We start from the raw sequence: 16368 nt of genomic DNA on the forward strand, positions 1-16368 counted from the left end.
CTAGAGGTCACTAAGGAGTTAGTGACGGATTACTGTCTCCCGATGCTGTCACCCTCTACTCTTGACCCTCTCCGGGATTTGTTTTCTTTTTTCCACAGTTATGTGCAGTTTGCATCAGGTACCGACTTTACTCCTGTCATCACTTATTTCATTATTAGTTTGATGGTTGTTGGTTCGTTCTTTCTTCAGCAAAATTATTAGATTTATTGAGCTATTCTTTCGTTGGTCAGCAAACCATTGATCAATTCAAGTAAGAAGTCATGAACTTTCATCCATTCATTTTTAACACCTCATCAATTGTGTGTAAAAATAAAAGTGGCATCTTCATATTTATAGATGAAATGGCTATTATTTTGAATGTAGTATGTATTTTACATTTGATTTGAAATGGTTCAGGGTGTACCGGCCTACTGCATGAAGACTGCTGGGATAGGCACTGGCACACCTGCAACCATTGTGTGGATCATCCATCCATCCATCCATCCATCCAATAAAAAATAAATGAATGAATAGTCCTTAATTCAATGACAGAAGTTAAAAATTGTATATGTTGTCTATCAAATTTTGTCCATACAAACACTCCAGTAAGCATCAGAACAAAACAATGCGTCGACCTCCAACATGGCAGTTGCGGGCATGTCCATATATGCCCGCAATATAGATGTGACGTCAAGGCAAAACTATCTGTAAACCTCAGTTTGAATGAATGTTTTTGGCATATTGATGAGCAATTGGGAAATTACTGGAAAGTTTTCTGTGCTGACAAAAATTGTTTGTAATTTATGACATACATTCACTGGACTTTTTCAAGATTTATTTACGAAAATAAAGGAAACAAATATAGTCCGCTGAATCAATTGTATCTTTTGGAGTTAAAAAAAAAATAGGCTATCCTACAGATAGTCAATCTAAATTGGCTCCATATATTTTTTTACAGTGTGTACACAATATGTTGAACTAAATATAAAAAGTCAAATAAAACACTATACACAAATAGTGATTAGACGCTGATAGAATACAGTCAATTCACAACGCCACCAGACGTTCTTGTGGCTTTGCTCCTGACACGGTAAGGCAACTGTCGTGCAAAGAATGAGTCTTTTTTTTTTGATCATTTTCTTATGAAACTGTGATTTCTTCACTTTCTGACTCTGATGGTTTACTGCACTCTGACGGAGAGGAGCGATGCTGGTGGTAGTGATGATGATGAAGAGGATGGGGAAGATGTGACTCCTGGCTCTGTCCTTGGCTGCTAGCTGCAATCCTCTCAAGCCCACCGTGGCAGTAGACGCTGCCCACATCCGTGAGGTCTGGGTTGGGGTTAGTTTTGGTGGGCAGGGTCTGCTGACGGCAACCTCCTGTCGACAGCAGCTCTCTTTCTTTTGAGTTCCTCCATTTCATCCTCCGGTTCTGAAACCAGATCTTTACCTATGAGAACAAACAAAGATCCTGTTTGTCTTATTGTATGAGATGCATATAACAGCAGCTGAAAAATGGATGACCTTTGACCATTAACTACTGAATGCCAACCCATTGGGCTAGGCTGTTCTTTACTTATGTTGTCTCTGGTTTGTGTTGAAGAAAATAACTTCTATAGCTCACCCATGGTTGCTGCGTTCAACGGTTTACACTTAGTTTTTTTCCTTACTGCAGTGACTAAAACGTAAATCTGCATGTAAAGAAGTTCAAGCGTGTGTATATTTTGTACAGAAGAAATGTTCATGTCAACCAAATGCACAAAGTACTTCTATATATACGTACCTGTGAGTCTTTGAGTCCCAGTTTACTAGCTAACTTCTTCCTGTCGGGCTTGCTGATATACTTTTGCTTCTGGAAAGTTCTTTCCAGGGCCTTTCTCTGAAGGTCTGAGAAGACGGCACGTCGCAGCATGCCCCTTCTTGGCTTCCCTCTGGGGACCAGAGGCCATGAAAAGGTTCCTGGGACAGGGACCACAGAGGAGGAGGAAGCTGAAGCGACAAAATGTAAAACAGAATTTAAGGTAAACACATTTATAATACATGTATATACAGTTATGAGTATATAATGGACTTGACATCAGTTCTTGGTGTGGTATGAGTACCACTTGTGGTGGGTGGGCCAAAGAATCACCCAATTAAAAAAAAACATGAATTACAATAAAACACATTGAAATGAAGCTTGTAGCCATGCATAGTACAGTTAGTTCAAACTTTTTTTTTCCCTTTTTAAATCCACTACTGTGCTTTTGTACTTTCAGGTACGGTAATGCCGTTTTCTTTATCCTTATGAACTGGTTGTTTTTAAACGTACACTTAAAATGTTTATGATCAAAACATTCTAATTAAATCATGACTTAAATAGCCCCTATATTGAAGCACAGTGGCTGGCTGTACTTAGTGAGGGCCATTGCTCTGAAGGTTACATTGTAGTCTCATTAACATACAGTAAATACAACCATTTATTTTGCTACTGCTCATATAACTCAAGTAAAAGAGAATGTGATGCTATCCATCAAATGACTTTACAGAGTGAACATTTTCTGTCGTCTCTTGGCTGCTTTTGCCATTGGTAGAGTAGCGCTCTTGCTGTCAGTAGTCGGAGCAAGTCAGGACTTTCATCGTCTTGACTCTGCCTCAAATAGAATTGTCCTCCCTGAAATGTGATGTTTAAAAGTCCAATTTGTCAAGTGGCGCAAACAGAGCCAATGCTAATGAGACCGGTTCTCCAAAGCTCAGCTCACACTACCTCTAATGAAGCATGAAGAAGGATTGTATAGGCTGCAAACGCATAGAGAAAGCTGATTGTGTTTCAAAGAATTGCGCGGAGAAGGCTGTCGACATGCCAGTATATTACAGGCCCATTAAAGGCAGGTCAGTATAATGTGCTACTGTTAAAAGGCTTGAGCTGCTGGGCTCTTAGAGATGTTGCCAGTTATGTACTTGCCTTCATGACCTAATGCAGATGTCAAAAGCTTCATGTCCCTACAAAGTCATCCAGTATTTTTTTTCCTTTTAATTTTGAGGTGAAGTGAGGATATGCACAGAGTTGCTTGTCTGTACACACAGCATAGAACTATTGTAGTGATACATACTGTAGCTCTAGAATAAAATCTACAAAGTGTATGTGTGGGTGGGTGGGTGGGAGTCGTGGCTCCTATTGGTCACGGTACAGGGAGTTTTGTGAGAGCTTGGTGGGAAAACGACAGCGCGTGAAGAGGCACTGAGTTCCCGAGCTGGGAAGATACCCGCCTCACATTTAAACCATGACAAACGGCACTTATATATATGGAGCGTGACAAACTAGACTAATTTGTAGATAACAACAACTGGTGCTAATGTCAGCAGTCAGATTGTCTCCTAAATAGGTCTTCAAATTGGCGGAGCTGGTTTCGTGCTGTCCGTGGTATTCCCATGCTAAGAGGCTGACAATGTCTTGAAAATGAAAACTCGGAATTGGCAGTATTTTAAATGTGTGACTTTTTTTTTTTTTTTTTAGTTTCTCAAACTATGAGGTGTAACTTACAAAATTCAAAGAGAATTGGATATGCAATTTATTGTCCTAAATGTTCCTATAGTTTCATTTTACTAAGTAACCTGCACACATGAATCAATTCCAAGTTTACAAAGACAATCATACTCAATTTGACAGATACTGTTAGAGCAATGTTAATAGAAATGTTTATTTATCTCAAATTTAATTCTTGGCTGCTTGTATGAATTTGTAGAGCTGCTAGAACTCCCACCTGTGAAATATGAAGCTCTGATGAAAGGAGATGAAAGAAGACTTGCATCCAAGAATGGTAGCGGGAAAGATTTTGTCTGCAAACTGTGGACTGGAGGAGAAGAACAACCTGGAAAAAAAAATTCAAGGTGTGTCACAGTTATGCTGTCACATTTGTTTCCCTCTGAGGGTCGGTTATGATTGTGACGCAACATAAATACACTACTCATCATATATCTATAATTACATTATCCCCTAAATTCAATTATCATTATTCCCAAAAAAATTTGCATATGTGTTTGTTGATATAATTAAAATAAATAAAATATAAATAAATAAAATAAAAATAAAGTAAACCTCTGTCAAAACTCATTTGAAGATGCTCCATAGTTTTTGTAGGTAATGTGGCAGACTATAAAGAATATAAATGATCATGATACAGTATTACCGTTTTTTTCCGTGTATAATGCGCCCCCATGTATAATACGCACCCTAAAAATGGCATGTTGATGCTGGAAAAAAGCCTGTACCCATGTATAATACGCACCCAATTTTTTTTTTTTTTTTTTTAAATTTTTTTTTTTTTTAAGTCCCAATGATCGTCACACGCGCAGGGAGGCAATGGGTCCCATTTTTATAGTCTTTGGTATGGTCTTAACTAGGCTGGATGTATTTTTTTTTTGTTGGCGTTGATTTCTCCGACTGCCCGTAAAGGCACCACCGCGATCAGATGAAAAGAGAGGAAAGTGACGTGCGGACATGTGAAAAAGGCGGCTCTGTATGGGAGAGACGTTGAAGAGGAATAAAAACACCCTTGGAAACCAAAACTTGCCCCTCGTCGTGACTCGGAGCCGCAACAAATGTTTCGGATTTGTGTAGGGTACATTGTGACAGCAAACGAGCAGGTGATCGAGCAAGCGTCTGATACGAGAGCATTGCGTTCGTATGGAGCGTGTTTGAAGTGAACAGCAGAGACGAAAGGAACATGGCAAAGTGTTGTGAAATAAAATATTACCTGTAATACGCATTTTGTTATTTGCTGATTGTATTAAACTATCACATTCATTGTCAGTCAAGAAGAGAAGAGGACTATTATCCCTTCTTTGACGAAATGACCAGAGCACAGTACAAACACACTATTGTCGGTCAGTCCTGTTGTTGGTTTTGTTGTACCATGATTTTCTTAAAAAAAAAAAAAAAAAAAAATTTAAAAAAAAAATTAAAAAAAATTTGTACCCATGTATAATGCGCACCCCAGATTTTAGGACAATAAATTAGTTAAATTTTGCGCATTATACACGGAAAAAAACGGTAATTGATATTATTTGTAGGACCTGTGACTCTAAATATTCATAGATCTTAATGAAACGGAATTATGTATTTTTATTCGAATGTCACATGGTCCAGAAGTCGAATTAGTTTGAGATAATAAATACATCATTTTATGAGTACACATATTTCTATTAGAGCTAATAGATTTTTAAAAAATCTATTTTTTAAATCTAATTTAAAAATAAATACTGCACTGTATAGTAGTCCAAGCACGATCTAATTTCCACCAATATAATGAGTTTCTTACCACTCCTGGTTGATGGTGCCAGTATGGCACTGACGCCGAATTTAAGACAATTCGAGGCCGGACATGCGGACTGTGTGGCGCCACCCCCGCTGTGGTTCGGCTGCCCGGAGCACTGAAACACTGAGCGGGCAGTGCTCGGTCCCAACGCCCGGTGCGAGACGCCCTGCTCTGGGCTCAGCGAGAGGACTTCCCCGGGGTTTGCAACCGAGAATGTCCGCTGTATGTAGCTGTACGCCGGTTGGCTGATTCGAAGGAGATCTTCCACCCTGTAGCCTGAGGGCGGTGACCGGGGAAGATGGCAGGTCAGAGCGGCCGGGGGACGCAACAGGTCCGAGTAGAGAGGATGTGGCAAGGCGCTGCACGGAAACATCATGGCTGGGCCCTGCAGGCAAAAAGTTTGTTCTTGGGTGGTGATTAGTTGCAACTTTTATAGAAGCGATGTTGGCTGGCAAGTTCACCGCCCCAGCCCGTCATCGGAGTGGATGAGCCTTCGAGAAGGTCCATTACCGGGGATTGGTCAACGCGTCTCTGCTCCTGGCCTGATTGGACTTGGGCTCTTTTTTTTTTTTTTTTTTTTTGCGCCTATCTCATTCAAACTTTTGGAGTTAGTGCGGGGGACGGGGGAGTCGTATATGAGATGGGTCATTATAGAAATAGAAATACAATTATCTTGATGATGTCATTTCTGCTGAGTTATATATCTCACAATTTCTTTCTCTGCCTCTGAGTGTACCTAAAAAGGTTTTAGTAACAGGGTTATTCAATTTTTGCAATTAAACAAAATGTTTCACTCATTGAACTCTTGTTGTAGCTGTTGATGAATAAATTGGTGAAGAGAGAGGGATACGAGAAATAAAAAGATATATTGCAAAGTACCGCTACAGTTTGATTTAGGACAACTTTAATTTGCACGCGTGCAGCGATTATTTCAATTCTGGATTGAGTCACATAGATAGCTCAAGTCGATTGAAATATCATTTTTCATGAGTATGTTATTATCAACATGTTTGAGTTGAAAGAGGTGATAGGTGGACAAAAGCGCTTTTTTAAAGAGCTCATGTGGGACAAGAGCCATGAGTCCCAGGGGGCACGTGACAAGATGCGTGACTAATGTTATTTCACTCCGTCGATCATCCTTATAAATTTCATCATTTAACCAACAGGAAATCTCAATCAGTGTAAATTCTTATTTGGTGATTTTGACTGATGTTTTTAATCTTCATGCCCCCATAAAATTAATTAGCGCTTATCTTTACATCCAAATGACCAAAACACCCTCCGTGTTATTTCTGGAATACAATGGTCATTATTAGGTTTATTTTAATTCATGGTTTTGAACTATGCAGTAACTTATGTTCACTAAACATATATGATTAGCCTGAGTGAATAATGTACTGTATAAAACCATGGTTTAGATATTACTGGTGTAACCGTAATGAACATGCATTTTTTAAATGTGTACATATGTCTTCACCAACAACTCAAGCAATATTGTAGGTTATTTCCAATCCCACAGTTGCTGTTGAGCTTCAATGGCTTTATTTATATATATATATATAAATATGCTGTATAAATAAAATTGTATTGTGTTAAATTGCACTGTATATCATTGCAGTTGATTAGAGAGATGTTAATTTTACTGGTATTATTTCTTTAAATCATACAAAAACAAAATCTTCATAGTTTAAAATGAATTGTTTGGTTAATATTAAAATTTGAGGCACACTCATAGCAAGAAACACAACTAACAAACAGTGATCATGTGCATTATGAAACGGAGTAGATTTAAAAAAAAAAAAACATTTTGAATACTATAATTAAAGTCCATAAGAAAGGTAATTTATGATGGAAGTAGCTCATAGAAGAATAAATAGAACCCAATGATAAGCAGAATAGCAACGTTACACTACGACTATGTGATATACAATAACCTTGACATAGGTATATTACTTTATACATTTTGGACATTCACAAAAACATGTCGTATAAGTTCTGCACATGACTCATTATGAGGGCATTATGATGAAAGGATCCACTCTTCAACTAAAGGAGGCAATCATTAAGTGTGCAGCTGATTCGCTGAGCACCTGACCTGCTGGGAAATGTGACACTTTAACCAAAACTTCTTTCAAAGGGAAAGAACCAGAAATTATTATGTTCAAAGCATTTTATTCCTTCACAAAATCCCTCTTTTGTATTGAAGTAGAGCAGATGGTTCTCTGGGAAGGAAAGTGGACATCAGCAGAACTAATTTCTCCTCCTGGGTCGAAAAACAGAACAGCCTGCACTGAGATTCTTAACAAACGTAACAGCTGTTAGTGAATTAAACACCAGTCAAGATTCATTTTAAAGCTCTTTGCCTGGAGAAGTCCTCCAACATCAACCCTCCCCTATAACTGCCTCACTTGATAACACATGCAAAGAAGGTCACACAAGTGAGGCTGTGTCAGTGGGGATGTAATTGTTCTTTAATACTCATGCCGATGCATTAACTCTTGATTGCTATTAATGAACAAATGGGCAGGGTAACTTGAAGGCTAATTAATACACCAGACAACTTAAGGTTTGCCAAACTGATGAGAAAACATCCTGTGTATGTCAAAGTTGATTATATGACAACATCAACAAATCAAATGTATCTTATCTATATCGTAATGTTTGTGAATGAGACATAACGATCCAACCCTTGCGCCTTAGTATTATAACACTCAAAACTATTCATAAACTACCTTGTCATGACCGCATAGCAAAACAATGTGGGTGGGTAATAGAAAATGACATGCATCCATCCATCCATCCATCCATCCATCCATCCATCCATCCATCCATCCATCCATCCATCCATCCATCCATCCATCCATCCATCCATCCATCCATCCATCCATCCATCCATCCATCCATCCCTCCCTCCATCCATCCCTCCATCCATCCCTCCATCCCTCCCTCCCTCCATCCATCTTCTTCCGCTTATCCGGGGTCGGGTCGCGGGGGCAGCAGCTTCAGGGGGGACTGACATGCAATAAAATGCAATATATTATTGATTATGACAGTATTAATATTATTACCTATTATGCATTCATGGATAACTAGTCATTTGCAAAATTCTGATTGGGGTTTCCTACCAAAACAAAAATGGCAATGCGTACGTTTAACCACTTCTTCATCTCAAAATACTTCAAAATCATGTTTTCTCTTGGCATGCCTGTCTGTCTGTCTGTCTCTCTCCCTCTCGTTCTCTCTCTCCCTCTCTCTCTCTCCCCGAGCATCTGTTTCCAGGCGGTGTGGAACAGAGTGGATTAGTGGGGCCCTGGGTGTCGAAGAGCAGCGACAAGCATTAAAACCATATTAACTTTCCATTAAACATCACCTCGCTGTGTAGTGGGTGAGAGAGACAAGGCGGTGAACAAAGCTGCTTAGAGTGCAACAGAGAGACAGAGCGCACCTGTTCTCTCAGTGTAATGTACACTGAAAAAGATAACCAAATACAATGCCTTTGTCAGACATTGTGATTGTACAAATAGAGTGGATTTAGATCAACTGAAAAAGATTCATAATTTTCATCAAATCCCAAGTTTCACCCATGAGTTATTGAAGAACTTGGCGGAACTGTTCACTTGACAGATCTGTGATGTTTCAAGCCAACTTTATGTCATCCACCCATGTAAATTGTACTTTCTTCGAAATACTTTGTGCACTTTGACCTGCCCTGAACTCAAACCAATCAGTGTCTTCTTCCGCCATGTCAAGGGCTACTAGCACAACACTTGGAAATAAGCAGAATCTCTTTGATTGGTGGCGAAAAACAACTGTGTTCACACCCACAACTTCGCAAAACACAACTTTTAAAATGCAGCATTGCATGGGTCTGTGAAATGACCAAAACTTGTTTACAGTGTTTGTTGCACCTGATTTACACTGGACAGGAAAATAGAGCCCCAGAAGTTTGGATTCGAGCACGGTACCGTTTCCCGGCATAGTTGAAAGGGTTGGATTAGCAACCAAACATGGATGCGTCATGTCAGTTTCAAACAGTTGCAAATGTTTGCATGAGAGAAATAATACACAAACAAAATACAATGATGTGTTAATCAGTTAGCCACTGTGCTGCTAGTTGGGCTGGTGTGTATAATGTGAAGAAAAACAGATGACAAAGAGGGCAAGTATTTACTCTCTTTGAATACGATTCCTGTAACATTTTATAAAAAGCTGTGACCGCAGCAACAAAAGACAGGAAAAGTTGAGTAATGCTAAAAAAAACACCAACCTGTTTGGAGCATTCCACAGGTAAACAGATTGATTGACAGTTGAATTATTGAGTGTAAAAGGAGCATCCCGAAAGGCTCCGTCGTTCACAGGCAAGCACGGCGCAAGTTTTACTACTTTGTGAACAAGTGCATGAGCAAATAGTCCAACAGTTGAAAAACAATGTTTCTCAAAGGACAATTGCAAAGAATTCCGTGCTTTTATTTACTGTGGTTGATAATATTGTCAAAAAAGAATGAAAAATATATTGCCCTTAAATCACAGTTTTCCTGTATGTCCTCAAAAGAGGCATTGATGAAACAATTTTTTTTTTTTAAAAATAACCTTTTTTTTTTCTGGGCTCATTCACAGAGAAACCAGGCAAGCAAATTGCTTTTTATAGTCACTGCTTCAATAATTCATTCGCTGGATGCCTCAAACTTTGCGCTGTGAAATGCTCATTAGCCAACCCCATGAATTTTCATCGGTGTCAGAGTGTGAGAACGTCCCTAGCCTGAATTCATGCGTGCAACAAAAGTGAAAGTGCACCAAAGCAATTAGACTGTGTTGCAGACAAATATGAGAAGTAGCATGCCTCTGTGTCCCCATCATTGGGGTACTTGTGACACATAGCATGCTCATTAGTTGCAGATTGGTCATGGGAGCTAAGAGCATCACATCACTGTTCCACAATCGCTGCCGTTATAAGAGCAGCCGTTCTTCAATTCAAAAGCCTTTCTGCTTTAATCTCATTGGAGTCTCATAATGTTCTACGGCCTTTTAGTGATGGTCTTAAAGAACCTGGCAGGTTGTTTAGAAGGGAGCTTGTAAACGTCTGTGGTTAAAATGGGCCCTGGGGTTCAAACACAAGCCAGTCGCTGCACAAGCAGAAGGAGGGGCGCCGATTTGCTTGTCAAGTTTAGTTTATGTTTTGGTTTTTAAACAGGGTGGGGATAGTGACACACTTTTTGCAACAACTTGTTGCTTTAGGTCTTTCACTAACGTTGCCTTCTTGCTTTTGGAAAACTGCAGTGACCGATTTCTTCCTCCTTGCATTCCTTCTAAAATGGGCGCATTAGCGGCGCAGTCCTTGACATGGCACAAGAAGAAATTGATTTGCCGGAGTCCAAGCAGGAGGTTGAAGTGCACAAAGTACGTTTATAAGGAAGAGCAAGCTGACCGGGGAGATTATAGATCTGTGAAGTGAGCACTCAGAAACCAGCATCTAACTCTGCCGTTTATGCCCTTGTCCATAGCTGTGCTAAGATCTGATTTTAAAAATATAGTAACAAAGATTTAATAATACTAATGTGTTCAATGAATGGATTTCTACAGTGGGTTAGAGCTTTTGATGCACAACTGTTGCCGTATTTATGAATAAAATACAATGACATCCACAACACATCTACACTTTGTGTCCTACCAATACTTAGACGTGGTTCAATCAGTTGTAAAGTTTAGGCGACTTTCACTTGTCCGGCGAGCTGACCCTTGGTACATTAGAATGTCAAGTGGCAAAACGAGGTTAGACCGGCGTAAAAATCAGAGGTCATGCATAGGTCATGTGACATCTTGCAGACGAAGTACAAGACGCATTTGTCCATCGTTAAAAGCATATTTGGCTTGCAATGGCTGGTGACCACTGGAGTGGGATTAAAAATGGATGATGGACAAAAGAATATTTTCCTCAGACAAAATGGTGAAACGATCAAATTCAAAACAACTGTTAACTGTAGAAGCTCCAAAGTGTATATAGTAAGTACCGTACATATAAATCTGCATTCTAACATTAAAATGTAATTGGAAAAAGTTATTAAAATGAAACAAAGTTATTAAAATTGTTTCTGTTCAATAAAAAGACCAAGGGGAAGTATGTGAGTGGTTCAACATCAAAACGGGCGTAAAGCAAGGATGCAATATGTCAGAGTTCTTGTTTTTAATTGTGATAGACTGGATTATGAGAAGAACAGTTCAAGAGAGAGAAAATGGAATTAGATGGTACAGACAGATTAGTGTACAGACTCAGTAGACACGTAGGACCACTTGAGAATGACATTTCCTACCCTAATTTCTATTCCAACACTTTGATGGTTTCTGATCTAATACTAAAATTTCTCGAGATGGTGAATTTGCTTTCTTTTTTTAATTCTAAGCTAGATAAATCATAATTGTCAGAAAATATGTCACTTTGTGTGTAGTGAGTGTACTATTTAAACTGAATTACTGAAAAAGAATTACCTAAATACCAGTACAAAAACTCTTATCGCATCTACATATTTTGTGTAACTCCGGATTCCTCGACGTAGACGTTTCTATTCTCCTTCCCCTTTATTTGCTTTTCTTTACTCTGTATACATAATTATTTCAGTAGCTATTCATTTTGATGACAATGTTGGTTACTTTAGAGGGGACTTTCTTTCATTTTTGGAGTTTGAGTGAGCCAGGGGATGCAAATTGTCCCAGTCCCAAAAGGCCTTTAGAAGGCTGTTGGGCTCAGAGTTGAGGGCAGAGACTCCAAGCTAGCTGAGGTGAAGCGACAGAAAGGTTAGCAAGAGGCTTGACGCTGAATGAAAAACGCAGTCTCATTTCTTAGGCTGAATACAAGGACGCCAGCGCAACTCTGCATGACTACCAGGTATTGAAGCGGTCCACGCCACATAATTGGATTGAACACTGGCTACGGTATTTATGTCACTTCTTGTCTTGTCAATCCTATAACAGGCATGGCAACAGCGTGGGGATCTCCCATGGTGACGGAGCTTTGCCTTATTCAGACAGAATGGAGAGAAAAGAGCCAAGCCTCATTTAATTCACATTTAATTCTCACTCAAAACATTTTAAGAGCTGACGTTATTTGCATAACAGGGAGAAGGGACTCTGCCTTTTCAGTGTCCCTGCGTGTGTGTGTGTGTGTGTGTTTGAGAGAGAAGGAGAACAGGAACAGTGTTGTAACTGAAAGTGTATAGCAGGCTTATATATGCATATGCTGGGCAACACGCTTTCTCACACGGATCAGCACACAGAGAGATTCTGTTGCAATACACTCATGCATGCTGCTGTGTATTGACTAATTCACATTGTTGTGATGGCATTTCAAGCAAGTAATCGCTCAGACTCAAAAGGTTTTGTTGGAATGTACGATACCAAATTAAACAAATACAACGATATTGTTCGTCCGAGGTTCTGTTGCACAATAACTGCTCACGTGAGAAAGACCCGCCGCATGAATGCTTCCGTGTGTGATCCATTGATATTTATGTGTCATTGGTAATATATTATAATTATTGATGCATGTACCATATTAGCGATTCAGAATATCCATCGGAATTATCCGAACCATCATTTATAGAAAACAAATGAAAATGATGATGAGGAAAAAACAGTAGTGTTTATATCTCCAGATAAAAGACTAATGAGTCGCATAATGACACGCAAAAAAAAAAAAAGTTGTTAAATTATAAGAATAATGTCTAGCAAGAAGCTAATTGCAACAATGTGAGGCTATCCTTCTCTGAAGACCAGCCACGGAATAAATGAAAATTCCTGCCCTTAACACTCTTAAAAAGTAAATAAAGTCAACTCGTGATAGTGTTGATGAAATTTTCTAGCTGAGCTGTAGCTCCTTCAGTTTGAAGCCACAGGAAAAAAATATAGAATTCAAAATAATGTTGGGCAGCACAGTGAGGTAGTGTCAAGGATGTCTAACAGACATTTCTGAGATTTGAGTTAGGAATCTCAGCTCACCTCAATTTTACGGCATTCTTGTGATATGTTTGTATTTTCACAAGTCCTTAATAAATTTCAGCTCTGTGACGCGTTGAAACTGCAGTCAGTGAAGGAAATGCAATTTCGAGTTCCGCACAGTGACCCAGTTTTCCGACGCACAGACAGACATTCTAATATTGCTTTCAGCGAAAGTCAGTGCGCCCCTACCAATCTCTTTTAACCCGAACCTCCCTTCAGCAAACCTCCCCCCCCCCCCTCTCTCCACCCGAGGCTAATCCGCGGTTTAGCCTTTGATTTTAAACTTCAACTTTCTCCCTTCATCCCACCGTCTGCTTTCGCAAGGAGAGATGGCTGGGATAGAGTGACTAGTCAGCTTCCTGCTGCTCTTCTCTTCTTGATCTTTGTTGCCTTTCGGCCCTTTAGCCTGCTTCTTTGCTCCCAGCAAGTGCACACACAAATCCATGCAGGCACACGTTATATATGCAGAGTCTACACATGTATATGAGTGTGTGTGTGGTTTGATCTGGTTTCCTAGTGGACCCTATTGTGTCGAGGCAGGAAACAGCTAATCCAGTCGGATCTAACCCCAGTCAGGGGCCCGATGCTCTTATTATGATCATCATCTTGGCTTTGGCACAGCTTTTTACCCAAGGGATAAATACAAATCCTATTTCTACAGGGTTTCTGTACCTGTTGATTATAAAGTAGATATCACCCATAGTTTGAAAGAATATGGAATGTTTAACGAAATGAATGCTGTCAACGAATAAGAAATAGGTCATACTGAAGTATAGGATAAAAACTGTTGAAACGGTACCAGATTTTCCCCCAGCTATCTGGACTCGGTCCTTATAACCTAAATCAGATCCTGTATGCCAGTTAGAATCATAATTTGTTACGAGAAGAACAATTTAAATATTATGGATAAAAACAAGTAAAGCTTGTACAAAATACTGCAGGCAAACATCCCGAGCTAGGGCCAAGGTGAGAGAACATTGACAGAAAGGGTAAAACAAAACATCCAATTCAATTGATAACCCCCCTACACACACACACACACACACACACACACACACACACGCACACACACACACACACCGCCAGCAGCTTTGCCTATGTAGTGCCAACACAACCAAAAATAAGGAAATACTTTCAATACCAAACAAGTGAACTTTAGTTTTCCTTTCGTAGAACCATTATTTGCAAAACCGCAATTGATTATTGAGGCATCTAAACAGCTGAATATCCAGTCGGGAAAAATATTTTCAATTTAATGGCAGAAAAGGCCATCAGTGGGAAGTGTAAAAAGAAGGTGCTAGTAAGGATGCGCACCAAAAAAGAAAAATAGGAGAACAATATGAAACAACACATACACACACACGCAACATACAACGCATTACGCCACTGTGGTCATGGTGCCTAGCATGACTCCATTCATTTGACTTCCTACTTCAGCTTTGTCAAATAATTTCACAAGCACCAAAGTCAGCAGCCCGCGCCAAACATCCTGCACATGCACACAAACGCACATTGACTGACACCCTGCAGAAGAAAGGAACAGCTAGGAAGGATATCCTCATTTCTTCCATATCAGGGCTCCTTTGAAAGCTTTGACTCTGAGCTGAAAGAGAGGTTTCACTGAAGCCATTCACATCAATGATCTGCTCTGATCCACTCACAATCGACCATATCTGTTATACATGGCTAGGCCTTTCAGACCCAGCGACACGGGAACGGGACAGGGGGAAAGAAAGGAAGGAAGAGCGTAAAAGAGAAAAGAAAGGGAAGGAAAGCAGAGCTCAACTAACTAATTTATATCAATTTACTATGCACATTATCGGCACACAATGTTTTTTTTACACACACAGTAAATGATCACTTAGCAACGCAAAAAAGGTGTCCACTTGTGGCGCCGCTTCAGAATTAACCAATCGCATTGAAACTCGAGTTAAATGTAGTCCGCACATACCTGCCACAATTCAAAGTGACTTTGATTAACCCCAGAGAAAGTTTAGCACCATATCTGCATGGTCTGACAACATCGTGTGTTGGTGTTATTTTGGTTCAGCTGGAACTGGGGCCTTAGTCAAAGTAGAAGGAATTATAAACACTTACAAATTGTAGTCAGTGTTAGCACAAAAAGTAAGAACTGCTGTCAAGCTTACAATGCAGGAAAAGCCTACTTTATTTAAAGGAGAAGTCAAGTCCGAATTTTTCAAATGTTCTGTGGGTTAAACACAACATGCAGATTAATATTGCCTTTGTGGAATATTAATTAAGCAGCAAAATCTACCTGACTTTATCCATTTCAGGGGCGGCCATTTTGCCAATTCCTGTTGACTGAAAACAACATCACAGTTGCGGCTCAGTTTCAGAAAACCGGCGAGTCAATTACACAAACGCAATATTAATCAGGATGTCGTTGTCATTGTTTGAAAGAAAATTTCTGAGTAGACTTGGCCTTCAATTTCAGTTACTTTAAGTCAGATTGTCAACCGGTGGTCCGCAGCCCTCTAGTGGTCCGTGGCGGTATTGCAGGTGGTCTGTGTGTGTGTGTGTGTGTGTGTGTGTGTGTGTGTGTGTGTGTGTGTGTGTGTGTGTGTGTGTGTGTGTGTGTGTGTCTGTGTGTGTGTGGCCTACCCCAGCATTCTTAATCCCTTTAATTGAGTGGAGCTCATGAATTGTCCTCAAGTCTTCATAGTCTGCTCCACTTGACCATATGTCTGATAAACGCTGATGCTCAAGATAATTTCTCTTTCTCGTTTCTTCTCAAAGAAAGGCCGACTCTCTTTTACTCCTTTTCTGTGGTGCGTCCACATCTCTTTGTGTCAAGATAATTGTTGCTTTTCAGCTCGTAAAAGGTGCAAGCAACGAGGGCTAACCATACGTGCGTGAGTATGTAGTCGTCTGCATTTTAAGTCAAAGACTAACCGAGCGTGAGCGTTTTGTTAAAGATCCAGCTTAATCCCGCACAGAAAGGACTATTTTGAAGAGTTGGCCATCATGCAATCTTATCTTTTGTTTCGCTGTATTTTGCCTTTATACACCACCACAATAGATGCAAAATGAAATCAGTAATATTCTATTGATGGCAAGAACTGGAGCTTAAATTTGAGAGGTTT

General features: G+C 39.8%; 1 protein-coding gene across 2 annotated transcripts; it reads right to left on the minus strand.

The window, feature by feature from the left end:
• Nucleotides 1-800: 800 nt before the first annotated feature.
• On the minus strand, nt 801-5721 carry LOC119123822 (homeobox protein DBX1-B-like). Of its 2 annotated transcripts, none has more exons than XM_037253144.1 (4): nt 5279-5721; nt 3722-3829; nt 1762-1967; nt 801-1410 (listed from the first exon to the last, which is right to left on the minus strand). In XM_037253144.1, the coding sequence occupies exons 1-4, from the start codon at nt 5649-5651 to the stop codon at nt 1120-1122; spliced, it is 978 nt and encodes a 325-aa protein (XP_037109039.1). In that variant the 5' UTR covers nt 5652-5721; the 3' UTR covers nt 801-1119. The 2 variants fall into 2 exon arrangements, with proteins under 2 accessions (XP_037109039.1, XP_037109038.1); XM_037253143.1 differs by having other exon boundaries at nt 801-1428; nt 5279-5716.
• Between the last annotated feature and the right edge of the window lie 10647 nt (nt 5722-16368).

Source organism: Syngnathus acus, chromosome 6 (assembly GCF_901709675.1).
Source record: "Syngnathus acus chromosome 6, fSynAcu1.2, whole genome shotgun sequence".
NCBI lineage: Eukaryota > Metazoa > Chordata > Actinopteri > Syngnathiformes > Syngnathidae > Syngnathus > Syngnathus acus.